General features: G+C 47.4%; 2 protein-coding genes across 4 annotated transcripts in view; one reads left to right on the top strand and one right to left on the bottom strand.

The window, feature by feature from the left end:
• The window catches only part of RANBP10 (RAN binding protein 10), a 164328-nt gene that overhangs the window by 103039 nt on the left and 46344 nt on the right, over nucleotides 1-14945 (top strand). For all 3 annotated transcript variants that reach the window (XM_030581478.1, XM_030581477.1, XM_030581476.1), the window contains exon 4: nucleotides 8832-8999. In XM_030581478.1, coding sequence (XP_030437338.1) covers nucleotides 8832-8999 — 168 coding nt within the window. The remainder of the gene's footprint in view (nucleotides 1-8831; nucleotides 9000-14945) is intronic.
• On the bottom strand, nucleotides 548-1833 carry LOC115660270. Its single transcript, XM_030581480.1, has 2 exons — nucleotides 1670-1833; nucleotides 548-1383 (listed from the first exon to the last, which is right to left on the bottom strand). The coding sequence occupies exons 1-2, from the start codon at nucleotides 1808-1810 to the stop codon at nucleotides 751-753; spliced, it is 774 nt and encodes a 257-aa protein (XP_030437340.1). The 5' UTR covers nucleotides 1811-1833; the 3' UTR covers nucleotides 548-750.

Genomic DNA, 14945 nt, shown 5'->3' with positions numbered 1-14945 from the left:
CGCCCACCACAACGTCACCTTTGTTGCTCTCGCCTCTAAACTTAACCCAACGACTCTCGACAGGCTTTCCTCCAGCTTCATGCTGGAGCTCTGAGCATTCATATCACTTTCTTACATACAATGCAACTCTTCCACCTTTCCTCCTGTACCTGTCCTTTCTGAACAGTTTATATCCATCCATGACAGTGCTCTAGTCATGTGAACTGCCCCACCAAGTTTCTGTTGTTCCAGTTACATCATAGTTCCTTGATTGTGCCAGGACTTTCAATTCTTCCTGCTTGTTTCTCAGCCTTCTTGCATTTATGTACATGCACCTAAGATAACTAGCCGGTTGCCCTACTTTCTCAGTATGAATCAGGAGGCTTCCCACCTTGTACCCTCCTCCTTGTGTGTCCTCCCAGTATCCCACTCCCCCACTTACCTCTGGGTTTAGCTCACCATCCCCCAGCGAACCTAGTTTAAAGCCCTCCTCACTAGGTTAGCCAGCCTGCCTGTGAAGATGCTCTTCCCTCTCTTCGTTAGGTGGATCCCATCTCTTCCTAGCCATCTTTCTTCCCAGAACAACATCCCATGGTCAAAGAATCCAAAGTCCTCTCTCCGACACCACCTGCGTAACCATGCGTTCACCTCCACGATTCGACAGTCCCTACCTGGGCCTTAGCCTTCAACAGGGAGGATGGATGAGAACACGACCTGCATCTTAAACTTCTTTATCCTTCTTCCCAGAGTCACGTAGCATGCAATGACCTGCTAAAGATCGTTCTTGGAAGTATCATTGGTGCCCACATGGAGAAGTAGGAAGGGGTAGTGGTCCGAGATCTTGATCAGTCTCAGCAAACACTCCGTCACATCCTGGATTCTAGCTCCAGGGAAGCAGCACACTTCTTGAGTCTCCCAGTCTGGTTGATAGATGGATGACTCTATCCCCCTTAGGGGGGAGTCCCTGACCACGCCCACCTGTCTCCTCCTCTTGGGAGTGGTGATCGTGGAACCCCCATCCCTAGGACGATTCATCCCATGCCTTCCAGCTGACGGAGTCTCCTCCTTACTCCTTCCCTCACAAGGTTCTTCCAAATCCTTCTCCACAGTAATACGTGTGCAGAGAGCCTGAAAATGGTTGTGCACCTCTATCTGCATTAGGGGTACATAGGTTCTCCTCTTTCTTCCTCTGGAGGTCACATGCTGCCAATATTCTTCCCTGCTCTGCTCTGCAGTCTCTGATTCTTCAGCACATTTTGCTTCCAGAACACTGACACTTTTATCCAGAAAATCTTCATTTTCTCTGAAGCAACCCAGGGTTGATCCTTGGTTCTCTAGTCCTCTGACCTTCTCTTCCAATATGTAAACCAGCTTGCACTTCATACAGACAAAGTCACTTCTGTCCTATGGGAGAAAGACACACATGGCACATTCTGAGCAGGTCACAACAGCTGAGCACTCACTATCCATGTCTTCCTTCTAAGAGGCTCCTCAGATGTTGTATGTACTGCTCCGAGGAGCCTGAAAGGCAGAAACACTCTGTGTGAACTCCCAGGAAAACTCCCTCTGTTTGCCTGTCCTCTGTTCGCTGTCCTAGGCTGTCAAATTGTTGTGCCCCTTCTGTTTAATGTTTGGCTGTTCATTGATTGCAGTTGGGGTGGCAGAGGGGAGAGCTAATGTTTGTCCTTACCTGGCAGTCCAGCTGTACAGATTGTATTACGTGGATATTCTTTTCTTTGCTTTCCTCTGTGCTGTGTCCTGTTGGCACTGCTTCCCTGTGTTCTGTACGTTCTAGTAAGTAAATACATCTCTGGATTTGCACCAAAAACATTTGGGCTCTACATCAGAGACCTTGTGCCACTTTATCTACAGAAACAGCCTGATAATGATGACTCCTTTCTCAATGTCAGCCTGATCACCCCTGCACTTCTGTGCCGTGTCAGTTCCCCAGGCAGGATCAGATATGTTCATGTGGGGTTGGGTCACTTCAGTTCATTCTCATGCTGCTTATCTTGTTGAGGATGCTGTAGCATGGCTGGTTTGCAGGTGGAGAGGTGGTGGTGGTGTTCTGTGCTACAGTGAATGGAGTAGAAAGGAAGAGAGGGAGATGCATGAAATCCAGGGACAAGAAAGAATCTGAAGGAGACAAGGGAAAGTGAGGGAGAGAAGTGGGAATGGCAAGAGAGGAGAAAGGAGCTGAAGGTCTCTTAACCCATTGTTGCCTGAAAGTGTCTGGGAGGAAAGAAGAGGTCCTGCAAGAATGAAACAGAGTTATAGGGGGAGCTGTAGTAATTCTTATACTGAGGTTGTGTGACACTTCTCATTATAACTGATTAATGCCTTTGTGGAGAAGCTCCAACACCTCAATGCTGGAAGCAGTCCTTTGAAATTTGGTGGAGAAGAAGCCCTGGAACTGCAGGAAGTGCCTTTTTCTTTGTCCCATTAAGTTTTGTTCTGGGGTGGCTGAGAGATCAGTAAATGAGATAATAATTTCCCTTGTCTCACTTGCATTTGTCCGGGAACTTTTGGTAGTCTGCTGAAATACCAGAATGCACAGATGTTCCAGAGTATCCGCCCTGCTGCAGGAACTACCGCGCGGGGAACACCTGGGAGCTGCCAGAGATGCTGTAGCAGCAAGAGTTGAAGGGGGAGCTGAGCAGGGCTCCCCGTTATGCTTTTGGACCCAGGACATGGCAGCAACAGTCAGTCCCCATCTCTGGGGGCCCCACCTGGGGTTGGTAGCTCCCAGAGGGGTGGGAGGAGCAGCCTGGGCCAGGCTCCCCAGCATATGGTGCCAGCAGCTTATCCCCGCTCTAGGATAACAGCCCTTCCCTCATGTCAGCTAATGCAATTAGTGCTATAGCTCTGGTACTCAGAGATCAGTGCTGAAGGTTCAAGCATCAAACCCTGATGCTTGATGTCAGGGGATTGCTACATTTTTACCTGGTGGAACTCGTTTTCAAAAACTGCATTTAAAATGTCGTTTAGGTTGCAAAGTCAAGCACTAGAAAGTGCCAGATTTAAATTTTCCCATGTAACCTTCATTCTGCCCCCAATGCATTATGATACAGTTATTTGGTCTTTCCACAGGACCCGTGTCATTCACTGCACAGGCTGACCAAATTGAAGTTGCACAGACAACCATAAACCGAGTGTTTCCTAACTTTTAACTGCTTGGCTTTCTTTTAACAGTACTTCTGTGGGTATTTACTTTATACACACACAGTATGCCCTGTGCTCTCGCATTTATCTTCCTGTGCCAGAAGGCATGAGAGAACTCAGAGCAAGTCATCTCCCAGCCCTCTGCCTAGTGTTTATCTCTGTTTGGAGTGAACACCTACCACACAGAACAAGAGTGGGCAAACTTTTTGGCACGAGGGCCACACTGGGGTTGCAAAACAGTATGGAGGGCTGGGTAGGGAAGGCTATGCCTCCCCAAACAGCCTGGGCCCCGCCCCCATCTGACCCCACCCCCTGACTGCCCCCCTCAGAACCCCTGACCCATCCAACCCCCCTGCTCCTTGTCCCCTAACTGCCCCCTCCCGGGACCCCCGCCACTAACTTCCCCACCCCCTATCCAACCACCCCGCTCCCTGTCCTCTAACTGCCCCGACACGTGACAGGCCCCTGGGACTCCCATGCTTATCCAGCCACCACCCCCGTTCCCTGTCCCCTGACCACCCCCCACCCCAAACCTCTGCCCTATCCAACTGCCCCCTGCTCCATGTCCCCCGAGACCCCCTACCCCTTATCCAACCCCTAGACCCCTTACCATGCTGCTCAGAGCAGCATGTCTGGCCACCGCGCTGCCTGGCTGGAGCCAGACATCCTTCCCTGCATCTGCTCAGAGCACTGCCCGCACGGCAGTATGGCTGTGGGAGAGAGGGGACAGCAGGAGAGGGACTAGTGTCCCCGGCCGGGAGCTCAAGGGCTGGGCAGGACGATCCCATGGGCCTAGTTTGCCCACCTCTGACATAGAACAATTCTGTGTTCTGACATAAGAACAGTCATATGGGGTCAGACCAAGGGTCTGTCTAGCCCAGTGTCCTGTCTTCCAACAGTGGCCAGTGCTAGGTGCTTCAGAGGGAATGAACAGAACAGGACAATTATCAAGTGATCTGTCCCCTGTTGTCTGGTTCCAACATCTGGCAGTCAGAGGCTTAACCACCTTGGCTAATAGGTCCATCAGTGGGTATCTTCCATGAACTTTGCTAATTCTTTCTTGAACCCAGTTATACTTCTGGCCTTCACAACATTTCACAGGGCTTTGATAGCTATCTATAAGGGATGGTCCTGATTGCCACCTCAATAATTCTCTAATATGTCCATAAAGGTTGATTTAGGTCACTTAGGCTGCTGGTTGCTTAATCCTGTCTGACTTAGTGTCACAGCATGTAACACTCCAGAAAGCCTCAAGGGCAGAAACATCGTATCCCCAACTCTCCCACTGGTCTGTCTATATCCATCTGTTGTCTCTTGTCTTATACTTACACAAGGAAAATTTGCCACTGGCGGGGCAGGACCTGTCTTTTTGCTCTCTGTACAATACCCAGCAGAATGGGGTTCAGGTCCAGGACTGGTAATAAATCACAATTAGCACTATTTGAAATCTTCCATTACCTCATTGCAAGAAGTGCTCGCTACCTAACCCATTTGCCCTCTGAACCTCTGCCGTTCTATCTTGTGCACCTTTCCCAGAACCCTGCCTCCAGTCTCCAGAGGGTCCTTGGTCCCCGGAATGTCATTTCTGTGGTGTGAAAGGTTTGTTTGCTACGAGCGACTTCTGTCTCAGAAGCATTTGGAACAGCTTACTGCAAAATTTCTGGCTGAGTATCCAGCCCTGTCTTGCTAGATTGAGGCTGTTGTTTTGGCTCAGGCTTTTCAACACTTGTTCTTCTCATGATGGTCGTGGTTCAGATTGTCATTCTCCTGCAGCGAAATTAGCCTCAGTCACCTTCTCCTTCCCCCGTTACCTCCTGGGCAGCTGATGGCTACTCTCAAGGCTTTGCCCTTTTAAAGGGGCTTAAGCTCCAGCTAGGACCAAGTCTGAAGCAGGCTGTGTAGTCCAGCATCAGTGCTGTTATACTGCCCCATGGAGGAGAGTGTGCATTTTCTATGCAGACATGTCCCTTTTCCCTAGTGCAGAGGGTGGGAATGCGGAGTGGAGGCTGAGTGCCTCAATCCTGACCGGCTGCAGAGCACTTCAGCTAGGGTGGTGTTATCCTTGGGTGCTACAGGAGAGGAGGGAGGGAGAGTCTGAGCGATACTGTGGGGGCAGAGCACCCCTGGGCAGAATGCCCATGAAAACCAGATTCCAGCAAGCACAAGAAAATGGCATCCAATGCTGTGTCTCACTCCGAGAGCAACTGGGATGATTTACTGACCTTTGAAGAGTTACATAAGCTACAGCTTCTTTAAATTGTGAAGAATTGAACCCATTTTTCATGCTTCACTATGCTGCTTAGCTGGTCTGAGACACAAACCATAAATCCCCCTTAAGCTCACAGGGAGATAGGCCTTTTCTTGGGTGGGATGGTGCTTGGGTGGTACTCACAGAAACACGGAGGGGCATATCATGATGAATTTTATTTTCCTATTTCCCTTATGCTGCTTGTTAAAGAAACCCAATCTGAAAAGAAAGACCAAGGTGTTGCCTGGAAGTCACTTTAGCTTTTAGCTGATTGCTTAGTCTCCTCTGCGGAGAGTAGTTCTGAGCAGCCCAGGCAAACTTTGCAGTGGCATTTTGCATTTCCAGACACAAGGAACCAATTATGAAAACGGTTAGTGTTCTTTGACTGGCGCTAATTGGGTTTGCTGGCATTTTTGTCCTGTAATTAGAGCCATTTAAGCACTGTGCAGTGGGCAGCATTTGTGCCATGCACACCGTCTCGCCACCCCTCCTTCACGTACAAACCTCTTCCTGATGTATTGTGCATTCCTGCTGGCAGAAATGTACGCTGAGGCAGTGCGGTTAAAGGGAACATTGACTGTGCTAAAGACATGAATCCTGAGCTCCACATGCCCATGCTACAGGCTGTTTGGTGTCCCTGGGGTAAGGTTTGGCATCTGCCCATTGGTTTGGAGGCAGACACCTCAGTGCCAGGACCTGAGGTTGGGTCCTTGCAAGGTCCCTCTAGCAAGAATGTTTTCTCCTTGCTCTTTTAGAAACTGCCATGGTTGCACTTGTAGCGGAAAGAACCTTTTTTGAGTCTGGTCAGGTAATGAGTTGGCTGGAAGAGGTGCCTCTGCCCTTCCTCACATGCATGTTCGTGTCCCCTTCCAAGATGCTGTTAGATCTCAAAATGTAATTGTAAACTGGGAATCCTCATCGAGCGGGTGTGTTTCTCATGAGGTCTCATGGGGATCGGTTCTTTGCCCTACGCTATTTAACATTTTTATCAATGACCAGGAGGAAAACACAAAACCATCAAAGTTTGCAGATGTCACAAAAATTGGTGGAGAGGTAACTAATGAATAGGACAGGTCACTGTTACAGAGCGATGTGGATCACTCAGTAAACTGGGCTCAAGCAAACAATGTTTTAATATGGCAGAATGTAAATGTATATACACCTGGGAACACAGAATGTTGGCCATATTTACAGCATCGGGGATTCTATCCTGGGAGGGAGAGACCCTGAAAAACATTTCAGGGTTATGCTTTAGCCAAAAGGGCTAACGCAATCCTTGGATGCGTAAACGGGAGTCATGAGTATGAGCAAAGAGGTTTTTATGTCTGTGTTTGGCACTGGTGTGACTGCTGCTGGAATCGTGTGTCCAGTTCAGATGTTCACAATTCAGGAAGGATGTTGATGTATTGGAGGGGATTCAGAGAAGAGCCACAAGAATGATTAAAGGATAGAAAACATATAGTGATAGACTCAAGGAGCTCAGTCCGTTTAGTTTAACAAAGAGGTGGTTAAGGGATGACTCGATTACAGTCTTTAAGTACTTGCATGGGGAACAAATATTGAATAGGCTCTGTTATGATATGACACAATCCAGGGGCTGGAAGCTGAAGCTGGACAAATTCAGAGTGGAAATAAGGTGTAAATTTCTAACAGAGTTATAAACCATTGGAGCAATTTACTAAGAATTGTGGTGGATTCTCCATCACTGACAAGATGGGAGGTTTTTCTAACATCTGCTCTAGGAATAATTTGGGGGCAGGTCTCTGTGCTATACAAGAGGTCAGACTATGATCACAGTGGTCATTCCTGGCCTTAGAATCTCTGAATCTTTGCCCGTTCTCCATCCACTAGGCTGCGTTTTGGAGGCTGCTCAGCGGGATTCTGCATCCATTTAGCAGTACAGAGCTGTACTGACAAACCAGCTGAGCCTGGATGTTGATGAAGGAGTTTAACAGTTGGTGACCTGTTGCCTCAGCAGTAGAGCAGGCTGAAAATAAAAATCTCAGGAATTGAGCACTTGGCGAAAAAATCAAAACCTGAAATATTTTGGCTGAAAACTTGTGGTGCCTCATGGCAGTTATAGTTCAGGTGCATCACTGTCTAAATTCTCCTCTGTAGGCCTCCTGTCTGGTCAAACTACACCTCCTGCGACATCCCTGGTGCCCCTCATGGTGGAGGCAGTGCATACTGGGAAATGAAGTGTTACTAGGGAGACTGCCCCTGGAGGAGAATGGGACCATGACGTACCTAAACTACAACTCACAGGAGGCAACTCAGTGGTATTTCAGAATTGGAATATTTTAGGGCTTGGACAAAAAAAATATTTTTTTTTGATTTAGTAAAAAATCCAATTTTCTATTGAAAACCAATTTTGATGGAAAAATTTTGATCAGCCCTACTCGGTAGTTCTGTTACCACATAGAGACTTGGGTTTTGGTGCCAGGCTCCCTGACAGAGCTGATGGGGGCTCAGAGTACGTATGCAGCATGCTTAGCCATCCAGGCAGGCATAAGAACATAACATAAGAACCCTGAGGAAGGAAGGATGGAATCCTGTAGGAGGTGCAGGATTCATATGAGCCTGGACACAGCTCTCGCCAGAGAGATGCTCTGTTAGTGTCAGGCCTGGGGTCAGACAGTGTGGAAGGAAACAGGGCAGCAAAGCTAGCCCCCAGTCCCAGAGTTCCTGGCTATTTCTGCTTCAATGATCAGCTGCAAAATTCACCTAAATTAATCATCATTAGGTTTCTGAATCAACACCCATTGAGACGGAGTCCATTTCCACCCATTGGAGCTACTGATTCCTGCTGTCTTATGGTCTAGAAGTGTTGTTGCCTCAAGAGTGCAAGGTTTGCTTTGCAACCACAAGTGCTAGAAGCTTAAATATGAAACTCTCTAGCGCAATGCCTGTAGCTGCTCTGGTCCCCCTCCACCCTACCTCACTCCCACGTACAGTACAGTGTGGTAGATTCTTGACCAGCACTAGTATTTTGTAGGAAATGTTAATTGGAAAACGCTGATTCGTCAAAACTGAAACTGTTTGCGGGAGCTTTTTTTTTTTTTTTAAGAAAACACCAATCTTTCCACAGAAATTTTTGAAATTGTCAAAATTGCCCATTTCAGCACTTTTGAGACAAAAAAAATCAATTTGTTTGATTCAAAATTACTTTGTTTAAGCTAATGATAGTTTAAAAAAAAATAACTGAAAGATTGGGATCAGAATCAGATATTTGGATTGACCCTAACTGAAATGGTTTTTGGATTGTTGATTTGTGAAAATTTTAGAGATTTAAAGTTTTCATCCCTCCTTGGGACAGGAAAAATATTCAGAATCTTGAAAATTTTCCGGGGACGGGAAAACTATTACCCACTCAACTCCAATAATGGCATATAGCTCCTTGGAAACCTGCCTCATTACTGATCTGTTCTTTTTCCTTCTACAGGTTGGGATAAACATTCGTACGGTTACCACGGTGACGATGGGCATTCCTTCTGTTCTTCGGGGACAGGGCAGCCCTATGGCCCCACCTTCACTACTGGAGACGTGATTGGCTGCTGTGTCAACCTCATCAACAACACCTGCTTCTACACAAAAAATGGCCACAGCTTAGGTAAGTAAAGGAGGGTATCCTGAGGATGAGCCACCCTAGCTTAGGACTCTCAAACTCTGTCACGTATGACGTAACTCAGTTCTGCAATTGAGAGCAAGGCTTCAGAGACAAATAAGAACACAGTGACAAGCAGGACCTGTGAGATTCCCCAAAGCCATAAACGTTTCCAGTGCGAGTAACTGTTTCTGTGACTGCAACTGCCACATCTGCTTAACTAAATTACAGACCTGTCCCCAGGCTGTTCAACTGCTCTCCCTCCCTTTGCCCCTGCACGGTCATAGGTGAGATAGGTAGGGCATGTAGAGTTTGGGCAGCAGAGAAATGTAATCGCAGAAAGTTGGGTTTGTATATTACCCAACAAACTACAAAACCATCACCTGAGAGTCACAAAGCCCTCCATTTTTAAAGGGACTTCTGTTTTGGTGAGTCTCACTCCATGGACTAAAACTCCTAGAGTTCTGTGCATTTGCAAAACATTACAAATTCAGCTTTAACATAGTCTTGGTTGTGGAATGATCCAAAATGCCCTTTTAGTTGACTCCTTACGTTTCCGCTAAGGACATTCAGGTTTTGCCCCACTGAATGTCATGTTGGCAGCTTCCAGGAGTTCACAGTGGCACCCAATTTGTATAAGATGGCACAGGTTACTGCCAGCTTCATCTTGAATATGTTGCCCATAGAGACAACAGGCCCATCATGCAATCCTCCAGCTTGGTCAGATGAGCTCTCCCCCTTCCACAGTAAGTGTGATTCCCTGACATTTGATTTGTCAGAGGAAAGTGTTTAGCTTACTTTAGTGAATTCCTCTAACCGTCTGAACTGTAACACATTTGATATGGCTGGGGACAAATGCTCCCTGTTTCCTTTGCTTCTCTCATAGCTGTGTTGATCCTAGTTTCCTTCAAGCTGAAGAGGCTGGTGCAAAAAATTCCAAATAAAACCCCTGCCAGGAAAAAAGTTGTACAGAGTGAGCAATTGGGTAAAAGGAGGGGGAAGATGGTAAAGGGGGAGTGCAGGACCAATGTGGTGGTCAGGCAAGCATGATTGCCGCTGCAGTTTCTGAGACGGATGTGGGGAGGAAGGAGCTGAATTATGGGTACATCTGAGTCATGATCCTGCATGTGAATTTTGTCACAGCCCTGAGGCTGTTGTGCAGCAAAGCCTGAGGGATGTTGAACTCATGGGAACGGGATTTTTATTGGAAAACAGCAAGCATTCAGGTCAGGCACAGAGCCCAAGTTGGGCTAGAATTTGTAGTCAGTATTTCTGATTGGGGTTGAGGGAGGGTTTCAAGGCTGATTCCCCACTCTGGCACTTTGATTGCAGAAGGTGGGGGCCCACGAGGATTCTAAAAATTAATGCTGGCCACTCCAGGCTTGTATTAAACTCCCAAAGTTACAGCTTTTCTCTGACCTTGGATGGGTAGATGCTGCCACCACCCAAGTGCACCCCCCCTCCCCCCCGGAGAAACCAGGAAGGAGCACTTGGGAATTCCTTCCTGTGGGGTACCCTCAAGCCCTTTCACCCCCACCACCGGGGAAGAGCTGAGAAAGAAAATAAAGGAAATCAGCTGTTGCCACCAGCTAATTAAACAACATATGCACAAACCTCTTAGGACACAAAGACCCAATCCTGTTCTTAAAAATGGTTAAGTTTTATTAAAGAACAAAAAGAAAGAAAATACATCTGGAATGTAGGCTATTGCTAGTTTTTGAAAAGAGCAAATATAATAATTAAGCATCAAGAATGGTTTTCTTGAGGTCCGGCTTAAAAATTATAGGCAAAACAAAAGCACTTGGGATTAGCACAGAGGAGTCCACAAGCCATAAGGAGATAAATCTAATCGCATCTTCCTAGACATTCCCTGATCTACTTACATATCTGAGGTTTCAAATAAGTAGTTTCAAGGTATGATTTCATGATTTTTCATACCTGGTTTAAAGCTTCTTACAGCATGGTCTGTCCATCTGTTCTCCGGAGAGAGGAGAGGCAGAGCAGCAAAGGGAAAGTTTTCCCCCCATTTTAAAAAGTTCTAGCCTTCCCATTGGCTCTTTTGGTCAGGTGCTCGCTCCCTTCCTTTTACCTATGGATTTTTTAACCCTTTACAGGTAAAGCAAGTAGAGAACAGCTACTAACAGGGATTTTGTAGCTAACAGGCTGACTGGGAGTCCATAAACGGGAGCTTCCCTCGCCCCCTTCATTTATCATAGAGGGTTTGATGGGAAGTGTGGCCCAGTCACAGGCTTTTTTGTGTGGAAACCCAGGTGCATTGCTAGGGTTAGTCTTTCACTGTCCTCTCAGTTTCTAGTGCGGTCACTTTGCCACTTCTCTGTGGGGCAGCAGTCCAGAGCCATTTCCCTCGAGCCAAATGGAAGAATCTGTTTAAAACTTGCCCTGTGGCCTTCAGAGGAGGCAGTTGGAGCCATTGCCTTCAGGCCACTGCAGCCCTGGCCATGGCCGGTGCATTTGAGTGGCTCTCTGGGGATTTTGCTTTGGCTTGTTTTTGCCTTGAAGCTCTTTGCCAACCCCGGCCAGCTGTGATGCCACACAAATGATGCTTTGTAATTAAAAATGATGTGGGCCCTAAGCAGGGCTTCTGGCTTGGAACATTAACAAACCAGTCAAAGGTGGGGAGGGAAGCATTCTTTGGCGAATAAATATTAGGGAAAAATGCAGTTTTCTGACTGCACTCAGGCCTTTTCTCATCTGGTCTCTCATCAGCTCTGTGCTATGGAGACAGCTCAAAGGTGTGTGAAACTGAGAGCTGACAAAGTAGACTAGGAGCATCACAAGCCATCGCTGGGGAGGAGGCAGGTTGAGTAAAAGCAATAAATATTGCAACACTTGCCTTTTTGCCAGGATTTTAGATTAATTTAACCATCAACCTAGAGATCACCTGAGAAGCAAAACCAGTGACACCCCCAGCTTGGGAGAAGTGAATTGTTGAGCCCGTCACTTCAGCTAGAGGGTCCCAGTTACCATAGTAATTTAGGAGATTTCACTAAGTGTGCTTTGGTTAGTTTTGTTCATTGTGCTGGAGTAACATAATGAAGTGGCTAACCTGGCCCCCGGGGATTCAGGTAGCCTCTCTACCTCGTGGCTGCCTATGGGAGAACTACTCCAGCTTCTCCTGCACTCCCTATCCAGAGTTGTGGCACTCACTTCCTCTTGATCGCTTCTCCCACCGTCCTTGCCTGCTTCAGGCTTATTTGCTTCCAGTTTCTCGTTTGTTCAGATGGCTGAGTTCCCACTTCTGTATTTTTCCAGCCCAGCATCATTAGTTCCCTCTCCAGCAAATCATTGGTGGTGGTTACAAAACCCAAATGAGGAGCTGGATTATAGTGTTAGTTTCAATTAGTTTCAGAGCACTGATGATTGAGGGCTTATCACAGAAAGCAAGGAGGATGTGGAAGCCCTTGTGGATGAAACATGCCTGTGGAAGTTTTAGTGCACTGCAGCTGGGGAAGATATTTTCCTTCGCTTGACACAACTGCATCTGTGCCACTGCGTTCTTCCTTAATGAAAAAGTAATGGCTGGAAAGGGACTGAGTCTACAGTTTTATTAGCACCGGATCAAAAGGGGATCTGCAGAGCAGAGGATATGGGCTAAACCTGTCAGTTCCTGTCGTCATTTCACTCATGTCCGTACTGTGATACGGCAATGTCACATGTCACTGGCTGAGTGGATGTGATGAAACAAAGGAAAGCAGGTTATCAGTGACTTTCACATCAGACTCAGTTATTACAATTCCCTGGTTCTGTGCCTCATATTCCACCAGGAATTCTGTTCTGCTCAGGATGCATGTAGAGATGGTTACAGGGGAGATGCGCTTCCCTTCCCCACTCTTCGTTTCCATTGCTAGTTTCTTTCGAGAATACTTTTCTTCCATGGACATTTGGTGGTAGCTCATTCAAAATGATCCCAGCGTGAGCCGCCCGATTCTTTTGTTGTGGATTCCTGTCAGGCAAGAGTTCTTCTCTCAGCAGACTAGAGAGTTCTGTGGTCTGGGTCATCAGCATCATTGCCTGCCGTTTTAGGAGATGGGGTCAGGCTGATCCAGGGCATCTTACTGCTGAGCCACTGGATATCGGTGGCATCGTGAATGTGACTTGAGTGCAGAGTGAGCAGTGTGTGGAAAAGGCTGCAGCTGTGACTACTGACTGTCAGTTTATGTCCCAACACTTCTCTGGGCTCACACAGAGGGAGAATGTGGGGTGTGTAGAGGAGGCAAGCAAAGGGATGCTTGGCGCAGCGGCGGATTTGCAGAAACCTTGGCTAAAGGCAGAAGAGAACAGTAGCAGCTGCTACATCTCCCCTCACAAAGGCTGGCAGACCATGTAACGTTTCTCTGGGAAAATGGAACAGAAGTCTCACCCAGAAAGGCTAATGGTGACGGGTGTCTACCTGTTGCTGTTTGAGAAGGAAGCACAAGGCCAAGAGGAGAAGCATCCATTAGTCAGTGCTTTGAGCTGGGGAAAACACATTTTTCAGCACCGAGTGATCACAAGCACAAGCAGCCTATCAACCGTGGCAAAGCTCTTCACTGGAGATGGGCAGAGCGATTGTGACAAGAAGGTGTGGAACATGCATTTCTGCGTGGAGCGGATGCCAGAGGAAAACAAGAGCACCTTCAGCGGGCCAGGGACTGCTAACCCCTTGGGGATGCATCCTAATGAAGTCTAAACATTGCTTGTCTCTTGTCTTCATGATAGACTGAGAATCCAGGATCTGTTATGTAAGCTGGAGACTGACCCAGAAAGGGAGTAGTGCGCTGTTTCTCGGCACACACTGAAGCTGTAGGTCCCTTCTCTAGTGAACAGGAATATCGCAGCTCTCCCAGACGGGCTCACAAATGTTCCAGGGAACAGCCAGCTACTATTCTGCTCCCACCTAGGAGTGTCTTGGTACCTGTTTATGCTGAGAATACAGTCTGAAGGCCCCTGACACTCAGCCTGTTTTGGATGCTGCTTGTATCTAACTGAAATATTATAATTTCAGTCTGTACCCAAAACGCAGTACACCTCAACCCCAATATAACGCTGTCCTCAGGAGCCAAAAAATCTTACTGCGTTATAGTGAAACCGCATTATGTCGAACTTGCTTTGATCTGCTGGAATGCGCAGCCCCCCTCTCCCCCGCCCCCCTCCCCGAGTGATGCTTCACTGCATTATAGCCAAATTCATGTTAAATCGGGTCGCGTTATATTGGGGTAGAGGTGTAGTTATATAGTACTGCTGTAAGAAAGGAGGCAGGTACCTGTGATGAAGGTATAGGACTGGAACTAAAAAGCCCTAGGTTCTGTTCCCAGCTCTGCGTTGCTCTGTGACTTTAGGCAAGTCACTGGGGTAACCTCTTTGAGCGTCAGTTTCCCCATCAGAAAAATAGGGCTATTATAGCACTTACCCAGTGTAAGACAAGACAGAAAAGATGGATGAGCCAGGCAGGCGGAGACGGGATAACGATATGATTAGTGCGGTTTTTAGCTGATCAGGAGCAGTAATCGCAGCTTGCTGCCTGTCTGGCAGTTACCAGAGTGCAGTTTTTGGTCTGCACTGCAAAAGGGGAGAGTTACAAGGAGGGATTTGAAGGATTAGGGCAATAGATTCCTAGATTGGCCAGCAGCTTTTCTCACTGATATGGAGTGGTTTGGGGAAATGAGTTGATTGAGGACAGCATCGTTGGCAGAGCGAAGGCAGGAGTCAGCCTTGTGATAAAGGAGAAGGTTGGATAGGTAGAGAGGAGCCAAAACATGAAGGGTAAAAGCAAGCAAGAAAAGTGTATGTGTGGGGTGGAGGGACTTGGAGAAGGGTGACAGAGCCAGAAGCTGGGAGGAGAACAATTGATTGTCACAGATGAATTGAGATCTTCTGGGAAGGCCCTAGCAAAGGAATAGTATTCCTGCCAGACATGTGGGCCTGGCAGGCCAGTGCTCTGCCTGCGTCTTC

The sequence above is a fragment of the Gopherus evgoodei genome, chromosome 12 (genome assembly GCF_007399415.2).
Source record: "Gopherus evgoodei ecotype Sinaloan lineage chromosome 12, rGopEvg1_v1.p, whole genome shotgun sequence".
Lineage (NCBI taxonomy): Eukaryota > Metazoa > Chordata > Testudines > Testudinidae > Gopherus > Gopherus evgoodei.
The sequence above is the reverse complement of the archived record's forward strand: the minus strand, read 5'-3'. Positions and strand labels throughout refer to the sequence as shown.

Coding starts and splice junctions, on each gene's coding strand:
- LOC115660270 (XM_030581480.1), bottom strand. CDS start 1,810: ATGTTTTTGGTGCAAATCCAGAGATGTATTTACTTACTAGAACGTACA. Junction 1,384..1,669: donor CTGTACAGCTGGACTGCCAG/GTAAGGACAAAC, acceptor TTTCTCCCATAG/GACAGAAGTGACTTTGTCTG.